This window comes from Triturus cristatus, chromosome 2_2 (assembly GCF_964204655.1).
Source record: "Triturus cristatus chromosome 2_2, aTriCri1.1, whole genome shotgun sequence".
In the NCBI taxonomy this organism is placed as follows: domain Eukaryota; kingdom Metazoa; phylum Chordata; class Amphibia; order Caudata; family Salamandridae; genus Triturus; species Triturus cristatus.
In genome coordinates this window covers 506,179,256-506,198,530 of record NC_140582.1, presented here as the reverse complement: position 1 = coordinate 506,198,530, position 19,275 = coordinate 506,179,256, and the positions used below count along the sequence as shown (strand labels likewise).

The following is a 19,275-nucleotide window of genomic DNA, read 5'->3' as shown; positions in this document are numbered from 1 at the left end:
GCACCGGTTCATCCTCGTCCTGGTGGACCATGCCACCCGTTACCCTGAGGCCATCCCCCTGCGCACCGTCACAGCCCCCGTGGTGGGCCGGGCGTTGATGGGAATCTTCTCCCGCATGGGTTTTCCCCGCGAGGTCGTGAGCGATCGCGGTACCAACTTTATCTCCCGATACATGAGGTCCTTATGGCAACAGTGCGGGATGTCCTATAAGTTCACCACCCCGTACCACCCCCAAGGAAACGGCCTGGTAGAGCGGTTTAACCGGACTCTGAAGGGGATGATCGCGGGCCTGGAAGAGCCCCTCCGGCGTAAGTGGGACATCCTGCTCCCCTGCCTCCTATTCGCATACCGAGAAGTTCCCCAGAAATCCTTGGGTTTCAGCCCCTTTGAGTTACTCTACGGGCACCCCGTCAGGGGGCCCCTCCGCCTGGTCAAGGAAGAGTGGGAGGCGGCGCCCCGAGGCATCCCCCCCCCCCCCCCCCCGAGATGTGTTCCGTTACGTCCTGACCCTCCGAAATCAGACTAGGAGGTTCCGAGAGATGGCAGAGGCCAACCTGGAGGCGAGTCAGGAGGAGATGAAGCGCTGGTACGACCAGAACGCCGCGCTGGTCGAGTTTCAGCCGGGCCAGCAGGTATGGGTCATGGCCCCCGTGAAACCCTGCGCTCTCCAGGATAAATGGACCGGGCCCTTCAAAGTAGTGGAGCGGAAGAGCCCGGTCAAGTACTTGGTAGACGTCCAGTCACCCCGGGACCCCCTCCGGGTCCTCCACGTGAACCGCCTCAAGCCCCACTTTGTGCGGACGGAGCTGAGCCTCCTACTGGCCGCTGATGACGGGTCAGAAGAAGAGTCAGATCCTCTCCCTGATCTTCTGTGCACCAAAGAGAAGGACGGCTCCGTAGAGGGAGTGAACCTCTCCCCGTCTCTCACTCCCCAGCAACGTGAGGATTGCCGCCAGCTCCTAGGGCAGTTCCCGGACCTCTTTTCCCTGGTCCCCAAGGTCACCGACTGGTGTGTCCATGATGTGGATACCGGGGACAGCCCGCCAGTGAGACACCGAGCCTACCGAGTCCCTGATCGGGTCCGGTCCTGTATCCAAGCCGAAGTCTTGAAAATGTTGACCCTAGGCTTGATCGAACCCTCAGACAGCCCCTGGGCCAGCCCCGTGGTCCTGGTCCCAAAAGCAGCTGCCCCCGGTGTCGCCCCAGAACTCCGCTTCTGCGTGGACTACCGGGGACTCAATGAAGTCACCCGAGCCGATGCCCACCCCATTCCTTGAGCCGACGAGCTCATTGACCGGCTCGGGGCTGCTCGGTTCCTCAGCACCTTCGATCTCACCTGCGGCTACTGGTAAATTGCGCTCACAGAGGGAGCCAAGGAGCGGTCCGCCTTCTCCACCCCGGATGGGCACTACCGCTTTCGCGTGATGCCCTTCGGGATGAAAAATGCCCCGGCCACCTTCCAGCGACTGGTAAATAGAGTCCTGGCCGGGCTGGAAAAATTCAGCGCTGCATATCTCGACGATATTGCAGTTTTTAGTTCCGAATGGAGTGAGCACCTCCAGCACCTCCGGAGGGTGCTAACCGCCCTACGCCAGGCAGGCCTCACCGTGAAAGCCAGCAAATGCCAGATTGGGCAAGGTTCGATAACCTACCTGGGGCACCAGGTCGCAAGCGGGCAGGTCGCCCCTCTACAGCCCAAAATCGACGCCATCCTAGCCTGGGAACCCCCCACTACCCAAACAGAGGTCCGAGCCTTTCTGGGCCTCACGGGCTACTACCGGAGATTCATCCGGAATTACGGCAGCCTGGTCGGTCCCCTCACAGGACTCACGTCCAAGAAGCAGCCCAAGAAGGTGCAGTGGTCCCCTGCCTGCCAAGAGGCGTTCAATGCCCTGAAAGCGGCCATGTGTACGGCCCCCGTCCTCCAGGCCCCCGACTACTCCAAAGAGTTTGTGGTACAAACTGATGCCTCCGAGCATGGCATCGGGGCAGTCCTCTCCCAGGTAAATGACCAGGGCCTAGACCAGCCCGTAGCCTTCCTCAGCCGAAGCCTGTTGCCCAGGGAACAGAGATGGAGTACCATCGAGCGCGAGGCGTTTGCCGTAGTCTGGGCCCTCAAGAAACTACGCCCTTACCTGTTCGGCACCCATTTCAGGGTCCAAACCGACCATCGCCCCTTGCGATGGCTCATGCAGATGCGAGGAGAAAACCCCAAGCTTCTGCGGTGGTCAATCTCCCTCCAGGGGATGGATTTCACCGTGGAACATCGCCCTGGTACGGACCACGCCAACGCCGATGGCCTCTCCCGGTTCTTCCGCCTCAGCGAAGAGAACCCCCAAGAAGATGGGTAGTTCTCTCCGGCTTTCAGCTGGGGGGGGGACGCGTGTTAGACCCGGCCCTCGTAACATAGCCAGACCTGACCCCTGCACCTCACACCAGCCCCGAGCCCACGGCCTAGCCGATCCTTTCCACCAGAACACACACCCCCGACCCGGGCTTCCCTGTCCGTGGCCTTCCTCCTTTGGCCACACCGGGCCCGCGTGCCCACTTCATGCACCAAGATGGCCGCCTGGCCCCAGCGCGACCCTGGCCTATAGGCGCCACTCCGGCTGGAGGACATCGCGCTCCCCTTGGGATGAGAAAGGGGGGAGCAGTTTCCATCACACCTCTGCGCTTCCCTGGGAAGGTGGGTTTCGATCGACCCGCCGGCCTCCCCGAGGGCTGGCTCCACGCCTGCTGGGTGTCTGGGACTCCTCCCGACCCGGCCTGAAAGGATCAAAGGACAATGGCAGGAAACCCCCAACAAGCGACCCCCAGGTGACAAGACCCCTGCCTGCACAGACTCCGGACATCAAAGAGGAGTCGCCCTATAACAAGGGGTGCTCTGGGACTGTCCGGCAGATTCGCCTTGGAAACACCTGAGCCCTGCTGAGTGACTCGCGGCTCCCTGAAGATCGTAAGACCTCCGAACTTGTGCTTGAGCCCTGCTGAGTGACTCGCAGCTCCCTGAAGATCGTAGGACCTCCGAACTTGTGCTTGAGCCCTGCTGAGTGACTCGCGGCTCCCTGAAGATCGTAAGACCTCCGAACTTGTGGTTGAGCCCTGCTGAGTGACTCGCGGCTCCCTGAAGATCGTAAGACCTCCGAACTTGTGCTGAGCCCTGCTGAGTGACTCGCGGCTCCCCGAAGATCGTAGGACCTCCGAACTTGTACTCGAGCCTGCTGAGTGACTCGCAGCTCCCACAGACTCTCTTGGTCCCGCCGGATCCCACGACGACAAGCGTATCCCCCAGCTCGAGGATTGTGAGCTGTGCGCCGGGTACGCTCCTGCATTTGATTCCTATTCCCAAAGACTGTCCCGCTACCTCCTAACCCCCCTCCAAGACTCTGTGAGCCCGCGCTCTACTTGTATATATTTTGCCTGGCTGATCATAAAGATCCTACCACTCCGATCTGATAAAGATTTGCTCTTAAGAACTCCTCGTGTGGTGTCTCTCTGTCGTGTGGTGCCGAGTGTACTATCCTAGATACGAGGTTCCTCCCCTGAGGAGTCTCCCGCCAGTGCCCGGCTACGATACCTCGAGGGTGGGTCTCAGGGCAGTCAGGGCCCCCTCCGGGCCCCTCTGAGGTCGTCTTCTAACACCAGGGCTCTGTCCTACTCGGCTACACAAATGCCAGTTGCAATAATAATAGCGAAGTTGATATTTTGATGTATAATAACTTTCTCACAGCACTTTAGTAAAATGTCATATAAAACCGCTGTCTTTTTTACTCCTTCCGGAGAATAACCTTCCATCTGTACCAAAGGCCACAGCAGAGCCGCAGTTCCGTCCATCCATGTGTGCAGACTGGGCCGGCCAGGAGTGCGCGCGCACACACGCCTATCAGTCGCGTCCTCTGGGGAGCTGTGCTGCGGACGGCCAGCAGTTGACAACTCTGCACATGTCTGTGGCGGCAGTATTGGTGCACAGTGATGTTTATTTCATTTCTTCTGCTCATTAATAATGAAGAGGCGCTCGCGACCCACATTTGCTGAAAGGAGGGAGTTGTCAGGTTTGGAAGATATGCCATTCACAGACATGGCAGAGGGCAGGGCTGCTGCCAGGAAACAGAGGGCTGAGCGAAAGTGAGTGTGAGAGAAAGAGCAAATGTGGCAGATACATGTATATGTTGTGCTCCTGCTCTACATGCACTCATAACTTATTGTCTTGTCACGAAGATGTGAGCGACTGTCCACGTCCTCAAACGATACCCTGATAACTAAATTCTTAATCATTAATAAGTAGCGGATGTCCACCTTTGAAGTACCTTCTAGCAGCATTACTGAAGGAAGTACAAGCATAGTCGTGTGTAGTGACGCCACTACAGTGGACTCTCACCTGGAGCTGTATCGACATTTAATTGGTAACTCCATGTCCTCATCTCAGCCTTCCCACCTGTCTCTGGTTACATCGCTACCACCATGCTCACCACATGCTTACCCTGAGACAATCACATCACCCTGTGTGACACAGGGCCAGGCTAAAAGAGGCAGAACACTACTCTCCCACCTCCACAAATTTAAACCAGTGACGCATTTCACAGTTATCACCATATTTGCCTGGCTTAAGTAAGTGGTTAACTAGGTCAGAAGGCCGTACCTGGCTGTATTAATCCACCATTCCAGCTTTGTAAGGAATACAATGAGGTAATGTTAGATGAACCTATGATAGATTTATTCTTAGAAAGTAGGAATATGATCCGGAAAAGGTGCATTAAGCATGTCTTTTAAGAGTGAAGATCAAACTGATTAGGGTAGTAAAAGCCTTAGACCTCGTAGAGTTATCTAAGAAGTCTCCCGACTAAGTGTATATGTTTCATACCATTTAAGTATTCAGCTTCTCTCCTGAAGGCTAGGTTAATTAATGCTACGATCCATGCCTTGTGGCTCTGCTGGGAATTATTGACAGGAAGAGAAACATTGCCTTCAGATGTAGTAATACTAAAACTGCTCTTCATGTATTGTTGGTTTGTCCACTTAATATTGTGGAATTGGAAAGGACACCAGGTAATGAGATAAACCCACCTGCCTTGGTTAGTCAAATTCACCATAGCAGGTGAATTTGATTAACCAAGAAGAGCAATTATCAACATTTTGTGATACACAGATTGTTGTGTATGATTTTAAATTTCAAATGAATTGTCCAATGGACTTAATATAATTATACTTTCTACAAATCCTTGACTGGTATGTTTGTAAATAAGTTAATATAAAAAGGGTAAATGTAGTGGAGGTAAACAAGCTCAATTGTGTCACTCCCGCTTGAGCGGATCATTTCTGGCTCCCTATTGAAGGACTATATTACTCCAGCCCATTGAGCATTGTGCGCAGATGCATTCATTGGATGCCTCCACTTGTAGTCATGGGTATCACAAAATAACTCATCAATAACAGCTTGTCAATGAGGCTTACGTGACTGATAAACCTGATGTTAGACCCAGCCTTGTGGCATGGCCATCCCTGGCCCCTAGCCACACCCCCTGACCCGTACACCTCATTCAGTCCCTCAGTACACGGCCTAGCCGGTCCTGCCCGCCAGGACCCACACACACCCGACCCGGACTTCCCTGTCCGTGCCCTCCACCTTCCCCGCACCACAGGGCCCGCGTGCCCACTTCATGCACCTACGATGGCCGCCCGGCCCCAGCACAACCCAGGCTTAGAGGCGCCGCCCCGGCTGGGGAACATCGCGCTCCCATGGAGTGAGAGAGGGAGGAGCAGTTTCCATCGCACCTCTGGCCTCCCCTCAGGAGATGGGTTTCGATCGGCCCTCCGGCCTCCCTGAGGGCTGGCTCCACGCCTGCTGGGTGTCTGGGACTCCTCCCGACCCGGCCCGGCCCGGAAAGGATCAAAGGACAACATGGCAGGAAACTCCAACGAGCGGCCCCCAGGCGCTAAGACCCCTGCCTACACGAACCCCGGACATCAAAGAGGAGTTGACCTATAACAAGGGGTGCTCTGGGACTATCAGGAGATTCGACTCGCGGCTCCCCTGAAGATCGTAAGACCTCCGACCTTGTGCTTGAGCCCCGCTGAGTGACTCGCGGCTCCTAACGACTCCCTCGGTCCGGCTGGACTGCAGCGTATCCCCCAGCTCGAGGATCGTGAGCTGTGCGTTGGGTACGCCCCTGCATTGATCCGGATCCCCAAAGACTGTCCCGCTACCCCCTTTCCCTACCGAGACTCTCTGAGCCCGTGCTCTATTTGTACATATCCACCTTGGTGATCATAAAGATCCGACGAAGCTGAGTAGATAAAAGATCTGTTCCCAAGACCCTACCGTGTGGTGTCTCTTTGTCGTGTGGTGCCGTGTGTGCGATCCTAGATACGAGACTCCTCCCTTGAGGAGTCTCCCGCCAGTGCCCGGCTACGTTACCCCGAGGGTAGGTCCCAGGGTGTTCGGGTAACCTACCTGTCTCCCCTGGGATCGCCTTCTAACACCTGAGTTAATTCAGATCTCAGTTTTGGTTAGGTTCATGTTCAGGAAGTTGTTAATCATTCATCCCCTGACAATGAGGATGGACTCCGTTAAAGGTCTCTTCTTCTGATCGGGAGACAATTGCACACTAGATCTGTTACAAATATGCTGAGTATCATCAGCTTATTTGGTGGAGCAATTTGGCAAGTACATGTTAAACAGAAATGGTGAGAGGAGTTACCCTTGTGTGACCAAAGAGTCCAAGCCATGCACCTTTGAGGAGTACGGGTGAAGAGTGTCCACTTGTGATCTCCATGAAATTAAAGGTTTTACCCTCTTCAGAACTGTACTGATGGCACCAACTATTTCCAGGATCTTCGCAGGAAGTTGTAGTCTATGGTATCAAATGTTGCTCACAAATCTAAGGGGACTAGCTTTCTAGTTTCCCCTTTATCAATGAGCTGAAGAATCTCATCACGTGCAGCTAGGACCACCCGCTAGATGCTGTGACCAAGACAATGGCCGACATGTTGCTCATCCATTAGGTTGTTAGATTCTGCAAAGTCCTGAAGCTAATGCAGGGCCGCGTTTTCCAGACTGGGAACAATGAGATGGGTCTAAGATTGTTCATGTTGACGGCAAGGGCAGGCTTCTTTAAACATCTGGACGACAACTGCCTTCCAGAGGTCTAAACAAATCCATGCCTTAAGGAGTTGATAAGGACTCCCAGGAGGACGTTATTTCCAGATGCCATGCTGGAACAGGATCCTTTATGTAACCTCAAAGGTGGCAGTTAGTTGTGGTCTGCTAGGGTTCCTCATGTTATTTGTTCGACAGAATATAGGCAACTCCCTCTCTGCAAAATGGAATTAAAAGGCAAACCAGGCATTGCATTAAAAATGGAGTCCTGGATAGTAGAACATTTCTCTGAGCATAAAAGGCGATATTGTCACAAAGGACTTGTGATGGTGGTATTTTGCATTTTATGTATTTTATGTCCACTGAGATTTGAAGGTAAGGGACGTATTACATATTTTCACTAGTGTTTGCAATCAACAGCAATGGGTGTAGAGCAGTAGTTTTTAAACTTTTGACTTCTGTGGACTCCCCCACTTAATTTCCTCCCACTACTTAGTGGGACCCTGGAGCCCCACTGAATCATTAGTGGAAGCCATGATTTGATCCACTAAACAACACACAAAAAATACAGAAAGAAGCATCACCAAACCAATGCTTAAATGGTGAAATAATGAAATTAATTCACAAACAAATGTTAAAAAATCAATGTTTTAATAGGAAGGTTGTATCTTTTCTGTATTCAATTGAGGCCCAACTATATTCTGTTTGATGTACTTGCACTGCTCCCAATAAACAATCTGACGATACGGACTTCATTTTTAGCCTCCAATTTCAAATTCCTTCCCATTTACAGAACGTGTTAAAATTCTCAATATTACATTTTGCTTCTTTATTTATATACACTTTATTAATCTGTTATTATTATTTCATTTTCTAAGCAGTCACAGACTCCTGAGGTGCTTCACAGATCCCCAGTGGTCCCCGGACTAGTGTAGATTGCTTTGTTGCAAAATAAAAGTCAGTGTCACACTGGGGAATTGTGTTTGGCAGGTGACGTGTTGGTAGGTTTCACCAAGGTGTGGTCCTTGCCCACGCTGACCGTTTGAGACAGAAACCCCTTTAAAATATATTTTTGATTGCTCCGTTTCAGAGCCCTTTGTGTTTGATTTCTTTCCTTTTTTCTTGTATGAATAAAGCGCTTTTCTCCCACATAATGTAGTTTTACTATTTTTAATGCACCTTTCACTACAGAAATTACACTAATAAAATATCATTTAATATTAGGTCATAATCAGTAACTAGGCAATCCAGCTTTTGCTAAAAAGCCACTATGAATACCGAATATAGATAGCAGTAACTTACAAGGCCATATGCCCTAAAATTATTTTCTATGATGCAAGCATTATTAATTTTAATATGCATGTAAGGCAGTGAGCTATTGCCTTCTGTGCACCTCGTGTTCCCAGCTTGGGTTTCCCAAAACAGATTGTTTGGTTGAAACAAGCACAGGTAAAGACAATAAGTCTGGTTTTGACAGTCGTTTTCTTGACCCTGTCAGTGCTTGTTTGGCTTTGTTTTGCTAATTATAAAACGTTTTTGTTATGGGAGAGAGGGTTTCAGGCTCTCACCAGTATAAATATTTGGCTAAAAAGAAGAAAAAAAATCTAAAAAGCGCACACTGCCATAGTAGTAGTAGTACCTGGCTCTCAAGGGAACTACTTTGTGTGCGGATGTGCTCCTTATGAAATAGTAGAAGCTGTCATTTTAAAGATTTGCAATAACAGAAGTGGGCTGACCTATGAACGAAAGTTTGGCTGAAAGCCCCTATAAGTTATTATATTTTGTATATACTTTTAGTAAAATCAAAAGGTCCTGGCTAACACCCGATCTAAAAAAGCTAAACTAAAGGGACTGTCATGCAAATTAGCCCATTGTTCTTTCTGCACCTGGCCTCTTTATCCTTTTCCAAAGTGCTCATGACAGACCCTTATTTTATGTCTTGAATTAAAAGGTAATTTATGATTAAATGTTAATGATGTAGATTTGCGCTGTGCTTTCATGACGTTCTACCAGTTTGAACATTGTTCATAGCTGCACACCACACAAACCCAGTGTTTCCATGAATAAGTAATGGCAGGCCCGCCTGTTCGTTATCTTTCTGGCGCTCTCCAGCCCCGGGCCGCCATTGGTGCTTTATTTGTCAGCATGACGAGGGCTCTACGTTTGACAGCTTGTAAGAGAGCGAAAATGAGTGGCGTCATCCGATCCTTTTACATTTTAGAAGTACGCGAGTGACGTATTTACGGGCTGCTCAATGGAGCGATTCATGAATGTCGGCCTTATTACACAATCCTCATCCTTGGACAGGCGGGGAGGGGACATTGGAGAGAATACGTTTGAGTGTGGAAGGGCCCCCCTGTGTTTCAGAAGCACTTACTTGGGACATAGACTTTTCAGAACAGAGCAACAGAAATGAAAGCGCATCGCTGCAGTGCACGTGTGTGCTTTCCTGCCCCTGACTCTTCTCCTTTTAAGTGTCCTGCTGCAGCCAGGCTCGGTGTGTACTGATGTGCTGAGGTCGGGCACATTAGCTGTTTTAGATGACCGAAGTTGAGACAGATGACCCCTTGCTGATGCGTTGTTGTTCCTCCCATTCCTTCCACAAGTGTCAGACACCCTAGTGATGTGTTCTACCTGGCCGCCAGACCTCAGGCCACCTTTCTGGTGTCTTTCAAAGATGTGCTGAGACTTCGCTTTGTTGACCTGCTGTGCTGTACTGAACACCTGCCAGATCCGCACAGCTGGTGTCTAAACATGGCAGGGACCGTGTCCTGATTTACAATTACGACTCCTGGTTTTATGCTATTGATTTTTTTTTTTTTACATCTTTGTAATTTATCCATATTTCTTTGCTCATATTATTTGTATTTATCCATATATACATATTGTGTTTTGCGGACAAATGGTGTTGTACCTAGTATACTTCCACATTTGTTTAGCACTATATGCAGCCCAAAGTATTATCACAAAACACTCATGTCAGATTGATAGCGTTGCAGTACAAACATGAGCACATAGAAGGTGAGTCTCCAGACTGCAGAGGTATTGGCCTGGAAGTCTTGAATGACCGTAAAGTAAGCCAAGGAAAAGAAAATCCGTTTTCTCTATTTTCTCTTAAAAAAGACCGGAAAATACTGTTGTGTGGCTGAATTTCTCTAAACAATAAGTGACAACGGAAAATGAGGAGCATTATTTATAACGTACTCAAGTAGAGTACAAGCCAATTCTAAACTTCCGAGGTTCCTGTTTGTCTGTTTATATAGCCTCTTGCATGCCAGGCAGATGCAGGGCACTGAACGGACACTTTCCCATGCAAACCCAGGGTACAGTCTCCAATCCAGGTGCACTGGTTGTGTGGCCAAGCTGCACCACAACTAGACAACAAAAAAATGAATGAGTGCGAACAGAAATTCTGTGCTTGAGCTGCCTAACTCTAACTTACTCAAGCCACATAAAAAGGCTGAGAAAACAAATACTGTAGTATTGCCAGATAGAGTGGAATTAGAATGATACTTGTAGCCAGGTACTGCAATTGAAAGATGATATAATGATCAAGGTAGAAGTTACTGCCACGGCGAATGCAAAAAACATGATGTAAATACCTCTAAATAAATGTGAATTAAATATTTTTAAACTAAGTGTAAGATGCATACATACATCTTGCCTCTTCGGTATTTAGATCCATACCACGCAGCTGTAAGGTCATGTGCATTAGAATAAAATGGAATGTCTGTCTTTTTATAATGTTTGTGATTTGCTCTTGTGCTTTACCTCTTAAAATTGTGACATTGTCGTATACGATTCGGCACATCAGTTGTATGCCAAACTTCAGCTATGTAAATCCTATGCCCATTTTACTCATGCAGAAAGGACAGAAGAGGGACAGAATGCTGAACCAATCAAACGCTCACCCCCAGTCACAGATCTGGGTTAAATCCATCATTGTTTTGCAATCCACACCATTCCAGTTTAGACCCAGCAATATGCAAATCACTCTTGACCGTGCTCCTCATGGGAACAGTCAAGTCCAAACTGACAGGCAAGGTCCTCCCTGGAACAGAAACAAGCATCCTGGGACAGGTTTTGGGGTTTCACACCTCATCAGCTGGGCTAGCGTGAATCTGGTGGCGTAGTGAGCAAGGGACCCATGTCTGGGTATACCCTTCTTACCCAGTACTGCACAAGATGCTCTTATCATTAGTGAATGCCTATAGGGATTCTTCAACAAATTCTCACTTCAAGGAAATTGCACAGGGCATATGCTTCTATGTATCCTAGTACATTAGTACCTCTAGACTCAAGGGAGGCACACCAAAAGAAAACTATGGCCCAAGATGACAGTGAATTAAGTAAAGAGTCTGGACAAATTTGACTCCTAATGCAGCGCTTCAGTCAATAGTTTGGGCGACTGCTCCCTTTATTAATGCTCAAGAAGCTTAGGAGAGTGTGTGTGTGTGTGCGTAAGAAAAGTGTTCCTTAAGTGCAGTTATAATGCATAATTTGATTCTATGGTTGTTTAAGGAGCCATACTTCCAGTGACTGCAAATAATCGATTTTGCGATGGTTAATCTCTTAAATTTGGAGCAATCTTTCTGTGGCAACGAAGTAGCCTATTTTACTAATGTGTCATCGATTGGATTTTTTCCACCTACGTGTTTGAGTTTTGCGAGTGTGCATATTATATTAAAGGACATTTTGGAAGCGGAGTGTTTTCTAATTTTATAATTCATGCTCGCAGTTTTGGCAGTAGTGTATTGCTTAATGTAGAACACATGGTTCAAGTTTTTTAAACAATGGGCCAATGTACGAAGTGTTTTAGGCTTTGCAGAGCATGTGATTCCCATATTTGCAGCCTGTTCAACCTCAGAAGCACAAGTTGCAATGTACTAAAAGTACTTTACAGGTCAGAAAAGTATTTCTAACTTCAAATGTGCCTTTTGTGATTGTTTCTGAATTGTAACGAACAAGTCACAATGATACGTATCAATGCTTTACGACCCCAATTGCAAACCATTGACAAGCTACCAATGCCCTACATGGTGTGGTTACCTTTTTTCAAGGTGGAAGCTGTCTTTGTGGTTGGTGGTGGTCGGCCTCAGTCCTTCAGACTGTGGTTCCTGTGGACATCTGCATATTCCCCAGAAGAAATTCCCTTCATGCTGCCATACTGACCTTTTAATGGACTTGGCTGCTTTTAAAACAAGCATTTGGTAAAGCCGATAGTTCACGCCAATGGAAGAGCTATTGCCTTTGTCAATTTCTTTTAGTCATGTTGTACAGCAGCGCGGTTGCTGTTCAGCATGGCTGAAAGTTAGGGGGGAAAAGTGCTATGTTGTGGCCATCGCTCAGCGCGGAGGATAGTGTTCCATTTTCTTAGTATGAGATGAGCATCGTCTGCATCTTTGTAGAATCTTGAAACCTGTTAGTGTGACTTTTGGATGATTTTTTTCCCCCCTGTTGCAAGAGGAGGGGCCAGCAATGAAGGAAGAGGGAGGTGGTGGATAGAGAGGACAAGCAACAACAGGGTGAGGAGGGCACCTGACAGGCTACAACCCAGGAGGTGGATGAGCGGGCAGAGCAAGCAACAATGCGGGAGAATCAAAGGAGGAAGAGTGTGCAAGTAAAAGGAAAAAGTACCTTTGAAAGTGACGAGCAGTAGGAGGACACTAGGCAAGGTAAGCCGTACTGGAGCCATGTAGGAATAAAAACACAGTGATGCCAGCACTCGCTGACCAAACAGAAGCCAGGAAATGAGAGCGACAAGGAAGCCAATCAGTGGTAAGCAATGAGTGGGCTCTACGCCCCCTCAAAGTAAATAAACTGTCTTGCAAGCAACAGCACATGCTCTGTTTCAGGCAAGACCTAAAGAATAAGGTGTGGGAGTAAAAAAACATTTAGGTGAACTAGAGTGAAGGCAGGAGAGTGTTTAAGGAAAGGGCGGGTATGTGTCCTGCATGAGTGCTAACAGCCTTTACCACACAGATATTTGCACCTTTACCACACAGTACTTTATCAAGCTGGTGGGTTGTTTTTGAATAACGTACTTTTTATGTTATTTAAAAGAGTGATTTTTAGTTTTAGGTATGAGTAAAGGTAGATAAGGGTGACTTGGGGGTTCGGTGGGTAGAAGTAAAGGCGGGTTAGGGTGACTTTGACAGTTGAGGGTGGGTAGAGGTAATGGCAGGTGAGGTTGAATTGAAAGTTCAGGGATAGGTGAAGGTAAAGAGAGCGGAGTGTGGTTTGAGGGTTATAAAGTGGGTAGAGGTCAATGGAGGTGAGGAGAACTTAAAGGCTAAGGGGTGGGTTGAGGTAAAGGGAACGTGAAAGTGATTTGAGGGCTTGGGTGGATACACGTTAGCTGTAGGCCTATGAGTTAATATAGGTAAAGGGAGGTGAGGTTGGGTAGAGGTGATGGGGTATGAGGGTGACTTGATGGTTCAGGGGTGAGGTAGAGGTAAGGGAATGTGAGAGTAATTTGAGAACTTGGGTGGATACATCTAAAGAGAGGCAAGGGTGAGTTGAAGGCTCAGGAATTAATATAAAGAAAGGGAGGTGAGGGTGGGTAGAGGTAATGGGGCATGAGGGTGACTTGATGGTTCAGGAGTGGGTTACAGGTTACAGGTATGGGGACGTGAGAGTGACTTGAGGGTTCAATGCTGGGCAGACGTAAAGGTAGGTGAGGGTGAGTTTAGGGTTCAATGGTGGGTAGAGGTAAAGGGTGGTGACGGTGAAACATAAACCTTGTGAAATCACTGCATGTTTGATGATGAATACAATATCCTGTAAATTATAAAAGAGGGAACCACCAAATAAGTAAATGTGACTCAGTGGCAAACGGTAATTCAGTAACATGCATTACTGGCAGCAGCCTCAAATGAATCAATAAAGGTGAAGAGGTGGCCGAAAGTGTTTTGGAAATTGGTAACGTGCCACAAAGCGTCTATATTGTTTTTGCTATCAGATCTTGAAAATACAGGAAAGCACGAGCTTCAATTCTGATAGTTTCAAGTTGTCTTGCAAGAAAAAGCAAAAAAAAAGTACCACTCACAGTCAAACCAGCAGCACGGAAGAACACTAATCAAGATATCAATCAGTAGTTGGACCATACTTCAGGGAAGAAAACACACGGAGGCAAAGTGAACCCAACTGGTGTTATGTCTCGCTCACCAATGTAAAGTAAGAAAAAAAGATTGACAGTGAAGCCAAGCTAAAAGCCCCTTTTTAGAGTTTTTTTAAAATGAACAATAGATTGCTGCAAGCGACAGCACACCCACTCTTCTCAGGCAAGATATACAAAATAATTTTGGCATGTAGGGAATGAGAATTCCTCACTGCGTGTTTAAGCGTTTGCGTTTGCGGGGACTGTAAAATGCCTCATTGCTTGTACATATTATTGAAGCAAGCCAGTAAAAGGACTTGCGACCTACTTTGAATGTGCATTTTGTGATGCAGCTAATTGTTCTATTAGTCGCATCGCACAAAAGAGGACATGTCACAAAACCCTTGGTGTGCGAAAAAACACCCACTGGTTTGCAACCTGCCCTTTGTCCTTGAGGCCCACCATTTTATACTGTAGAAAACAAAGTTCGAGCTTGGGGAAAGAGTGTGTTTATGCTGAAGAGTGCATGATGTGAGTTTTGGAGAAAACGTTCTATTTTGTAAAACACACGAGTTTTGAGAATTCAGTGTTTTTCATTGTAGAATATTTAAATCAAATTTTGGGAAAGATGCATATGTTGGATAAATCACGGTTGGAGTTTTGGAAACAATATGTTTTGTGTTTGGTTCACGATTCAAGTTTTGTCAACAGTGAGTCTAACATACTGTAGAACACATGGTGCTTGGTATGGGAACGACGTGTTTTTGTATTGTAGAATACATGGCCTTTACACTGTGAATTATATATTTTTTTTCTACTCTTTTGAATACACTGAGGAGGAGAGCCCAACATTGTGGTGCTCTGAGGGTGCGGAGAAATATGTGCCTCCAAAAAGGGCATTCACAGAGTCCGGCCTTTCGTTGCTGTGTGATTGTGGTCTTGTGAGCAAACCCCTTTAAGACATGCACCTTCATTGCTGCCACTATTACCTATTTTTCGCCTACTCTCAGGTGGATGAGAAAACACCAGGGTACCACATGAACATCATGTATCAGTCTGCGTCCCAGGCAGTGGCTTCATGTCTTGGGTAACACTTTAGTGGCAGTACCATTCCTAGTAAACACAGGCAAACACAAGAGCAGGAAGCTGTTGGAAAGTTGGGCCTGCAGTGTTTTTGTTCACATGCTAATTTCTGGTATCCTAAGCGCATGCAAATGGCATTTGTCTTAAAACTCCAGCTATTCGCTGCGTGAATTATTTAAGCTCCCACAACACATGCACTTTTGCTTTTCAAGCATGAGTTATAATTTAATTAAAAAACTTCTGGTGCATCGCTTCACCATTAAATATTAAAATGTTCCATGGATCACTTTCGATTATCTGCCGTTAGGAAATTCCCGAAGATGGCAGATTTTTTAAGTCCCCCCAAAGTTGCGCTCGGCATTGTCTGTTGACGCGAGGGGGGCTGTGATAATTACACGCATCCATTAGCATCAGCGGAAGAGGGAAACTTTGGGGAGCCTTAATGGGCAGGTCTCCGTGACAGCTAGCAGAAAACATTTGGCGTGATTAAGGATGGATTTTGAATACAGTTGAATCTATCCTCTCATTACGGCAGCTCGGAGAAAGTTGCACTAAAAATGTTAAATTCCCCAGAAGGGGAGCCGCGTGGCAGGGCGGCGGGGCTTTGAACCCCTCCGTGACCGTCAAAAGAATTACCCTCGTGTCCCTGTGCCTTTCAGCTGTCGAGATGCATCTTGCAAATACCAGCCTTCGCTCCCTTGCTTCCTCGACAAGTCAACCTTTTGTGCTCTGTGTTTCAGATTGTGCGGAGGTACATCAAGGACTGGCTAGAGAGGAAGAAGCCTCCCTTTGGGGCGATCAGCAGCTGCGTCCTCCTCATGATCATCTACACCACCTTCTGCGACACCTTCTCCAACCCCAACATTGACCTGGACACCTTCAGCTTGGTTGTAATCGTGTTTATAAGTAAGTTGCACACCATGGAGACTGCTGATTGACGAATTCGGCCCATATCTCGTTTGCACTGGGTTTAAGACCTTTTTGTATTACTTAAGGGTGAGAAATTAAATCATTTGGCATGGAGAACGGAGTCATCTTGAAGAAATAGACCTATTGAAAGATGCAGTATGTTTTCTGAACCAACTTAAGCATTGCATAAAAATTGTTCCGATCCATTAGAAGATATTACATCTTCCATATGTGTTTTCTGTAGGTGAAATCAATTGACTAAAACTGTAAAGTGAACTCATATGAACCTTCTTTGTACTCTAATGATGTATTTCTTAAAGTTTTTATATCATATTTTTCAACAATTTCTTGTGCCCGATAGTGTAGACAATATCAAACAGCAGAGACAATCCCGCAACGAGCTATTGTAAGGTCCGCCATGTAAAATAGGAGAGGCCTAGTGCTTAGCCTAGGTCCAGAAATACACAAAAGCCAAAGGATGGGTCACCAAACACCTCAGCAGTTCTACAAACTGTCTGCAATAGCAGCAAGACACAAACACTAATAGTGGGTGCCTAAGGAAAAATGCAAATCCCATGTGAGGACCGAACCATAAATATCTTGAAGGAAATCAGATTGTTAATGCCTGAGTGTAGAGAGGGAGAGGGAGAGGGAGTGTCTCGGTGACAGAGCCACAGAGAGAGAGTGCCTCTGAAAGTCAGTAGACAGACTCCATGTGAATCAGACCATAAATGCTCATGGGGATTGACAGTCTTGCATTGTGTGGCTGTGGGAGACATTGAATGCGTAAATGGAGATACAGAAAGGTAGTGCCTGGGAGTAGATGATGACAATATGTGTGTAAGAAGAGGCAACAGTGTTTGCCTAACGGTTGAGCAATAAGTATACAAAACAATGATGAATGGAATGCTTAAGTTAATCTCAGGCATGGTAATCACTCGGGGCGCATCCTAATTCATCGTTGTTTTTCACACCATGCCACCTCAGTTTGGGCCTTGCTATATGCAAATCAGTATTGACCCTGCTTCAACAGGAAAAGTCCAGCTCGAACTACCAAGCCAGGTCCTCACTGAACCGGAACACAAACAACCCAGGACTGCATTCGCCCTAGTTATGGGCTCATCAGCCAGGTTCGGCTTGGTTCCAATGACAGTGTGTCTGTGACCCCACCTCTGGGCATACCCGTCCCACTTAGCGTGACACAATAAGTATACAAAACAGTGATGGATGCAATCTGAGGTGGCATGTTGTGCAAAATAACAATGGACTGGGATGTGGCCTGAGTAATTACCAGTGGCTGAGATTAATTCAAGCGTTCCATTCATCACTTTTGTATACTTCAGTGAAGGTTGAGCAAGACACTGTTGTCTCGTCAGATGGGATGATGGTTAGTGCCTACTGGGTAAAGCAGACATTGAGTCTGACATGTCCTTCACATTTGAAATCGTGTCGGGCCCTTTTGATGTCTTCTGTCTTTAGAGATTCTATAAACATTTTGATGTTGAAATTTAGGGTTTGACCTCCTTTGCACCTTCATATTTGAGATGATCCAGCATCAAGCTCGCATATGATGCGAGATGCAAAGTAGGACAGTCACCAGTCATTTTAAATGGAAGAAAGGAAAACCGAGGCAGACGTGGGAAGAATTCACTGGGAGTTTGTGTCAGGTGAAGGCTTCGGACAGAGAGCTCGTGGGCGCAAAGGAAAGATTCGAGGTTATGCAACTATAGTTGAGAACTAAAGCTCCAGTTAGCTGAAACTAGAATAAGACGAATGTAAAAAAAAAAAAAAGCTGATTGCCGGAAAGTTCATAATATGTTTTCTTTAAACACACTACAGAGAAAGTTTGACAGGGACATGGTGGATAGGGTGACCAGGCATCCTGGTTTTTGATCTGTCCCGGCAGATTTTACTAAATGCAGCATTTGCCCCAGTTTTTGCAGATGGGCAACTTAAAAAACGTTTCTGTGTTCTACCCCTTTCAGAAATCAATTTAATTTGCACTTATTACATTTAGTGTAAAAGTTGCGTTCTATTTATTACCATTAGTGCCTCTTGAGCTGGGTTTTATACTTTGGTCACGCGGTCTTTCTGCGCCTTTTGGTCCATGTGAAATTGTAGTCCCACCTTTTTTTGTGACATTTCCTGGTTTCTAGGTTTAAAAAAATATGGTCCCCTAATGTTGGAGTAAAAAAAAAAAAGGCAGAAGTAAACACAGGAAGAAGACCAGGAAGTGCATGGTAAATGTTGGTCTCTGATACCAGGAGCAGGGTGGGCGGAGGTGGTTGAGTGTGGGCTGTTTCGGCCTCCCAGGCCCTCTCTACCCTGACTGAAAGCAACACCGAAGAGCAGCACATCTACTCGCACTCGCCTCTCCTAAGCAATTCGTCAATATATAATTAATTCATCAAGACAGCGGGGATCCACCAGATTTACGCCTCCACGTATTGTTGAAATTGAACACATGAAAAGCAAAGAAATAATTACTTGGCACGGCCTCGAGAAATACGTCCGATAATATATTTATTTCCCAAATGCGTGTTCAAGTTAGTGCTATGTTATACATGTATACATACATCTTATTACGTTATACAGTCTGCAGCTACTAAAAGTGTGCCTACTGTGACTCACTGAAGGAAATAAACATAGTGCCGCTAAAAAGTGTTTGCCTGTGATTACAGTGCCAGATATTGACGCTGGGCACCCACTGAGCCTGCTGCCCGTTTTCCACAAATAAACCAAGTTTGTAATTTAATCAGCATAACTGTTTCGAGTGCCAACACTTCCTGGTTATTAATACACATGTAATGTTTTCTTGCAGTATTTTTTGTCCAGCTGAGCTTCATGTTTTTAACGTTCCTCTTCTCCACGAGGTATGTACAATTTCCATACTATTTATATATATATTGGGAGCGAAGCATAGGGTGAGAGGGCCCGCTTTAAATGTCTACCAAGACCAACACTGAATTAGCCGTGGCAACATGAAAACTGGCTAGTGTTTTGTCTTCCAGTGCTTACAGTTCTATAACTTTTACAGTAATGGGTATATAGTTCTCGCCTTATTGATTCTGACCAGTTGTCTTGCCAT

At 46.9% G+C, this 19,275-nt stretch overlaps 1 protein-coding gene across 1 annotated transcript in view; it reads left to right on the top strand.

The window, feature by feature from the left end:
- The window catches only part of SLC10A7 (solute carrier family 10 member 7), a 781,895-nt gene that overhangs the window by 646,045 nt on the left and 116,575 nt on the right, over nt 1–19,275 (top strand). Inside the window, exons 8-9 of the mRNA XM_085641628.1 lie at nt 16,019–16,184; nt 19,009–19,060. Coding sequence (XP_085497754.1) covers nt 16,019–16,184; nt 19,009–19,060 — 218 coding nt within the window. The remainder of the gene's footprint in view (nt 1–16,018; nt 16,185–19,008; nt 19,061–19,275) is intronic.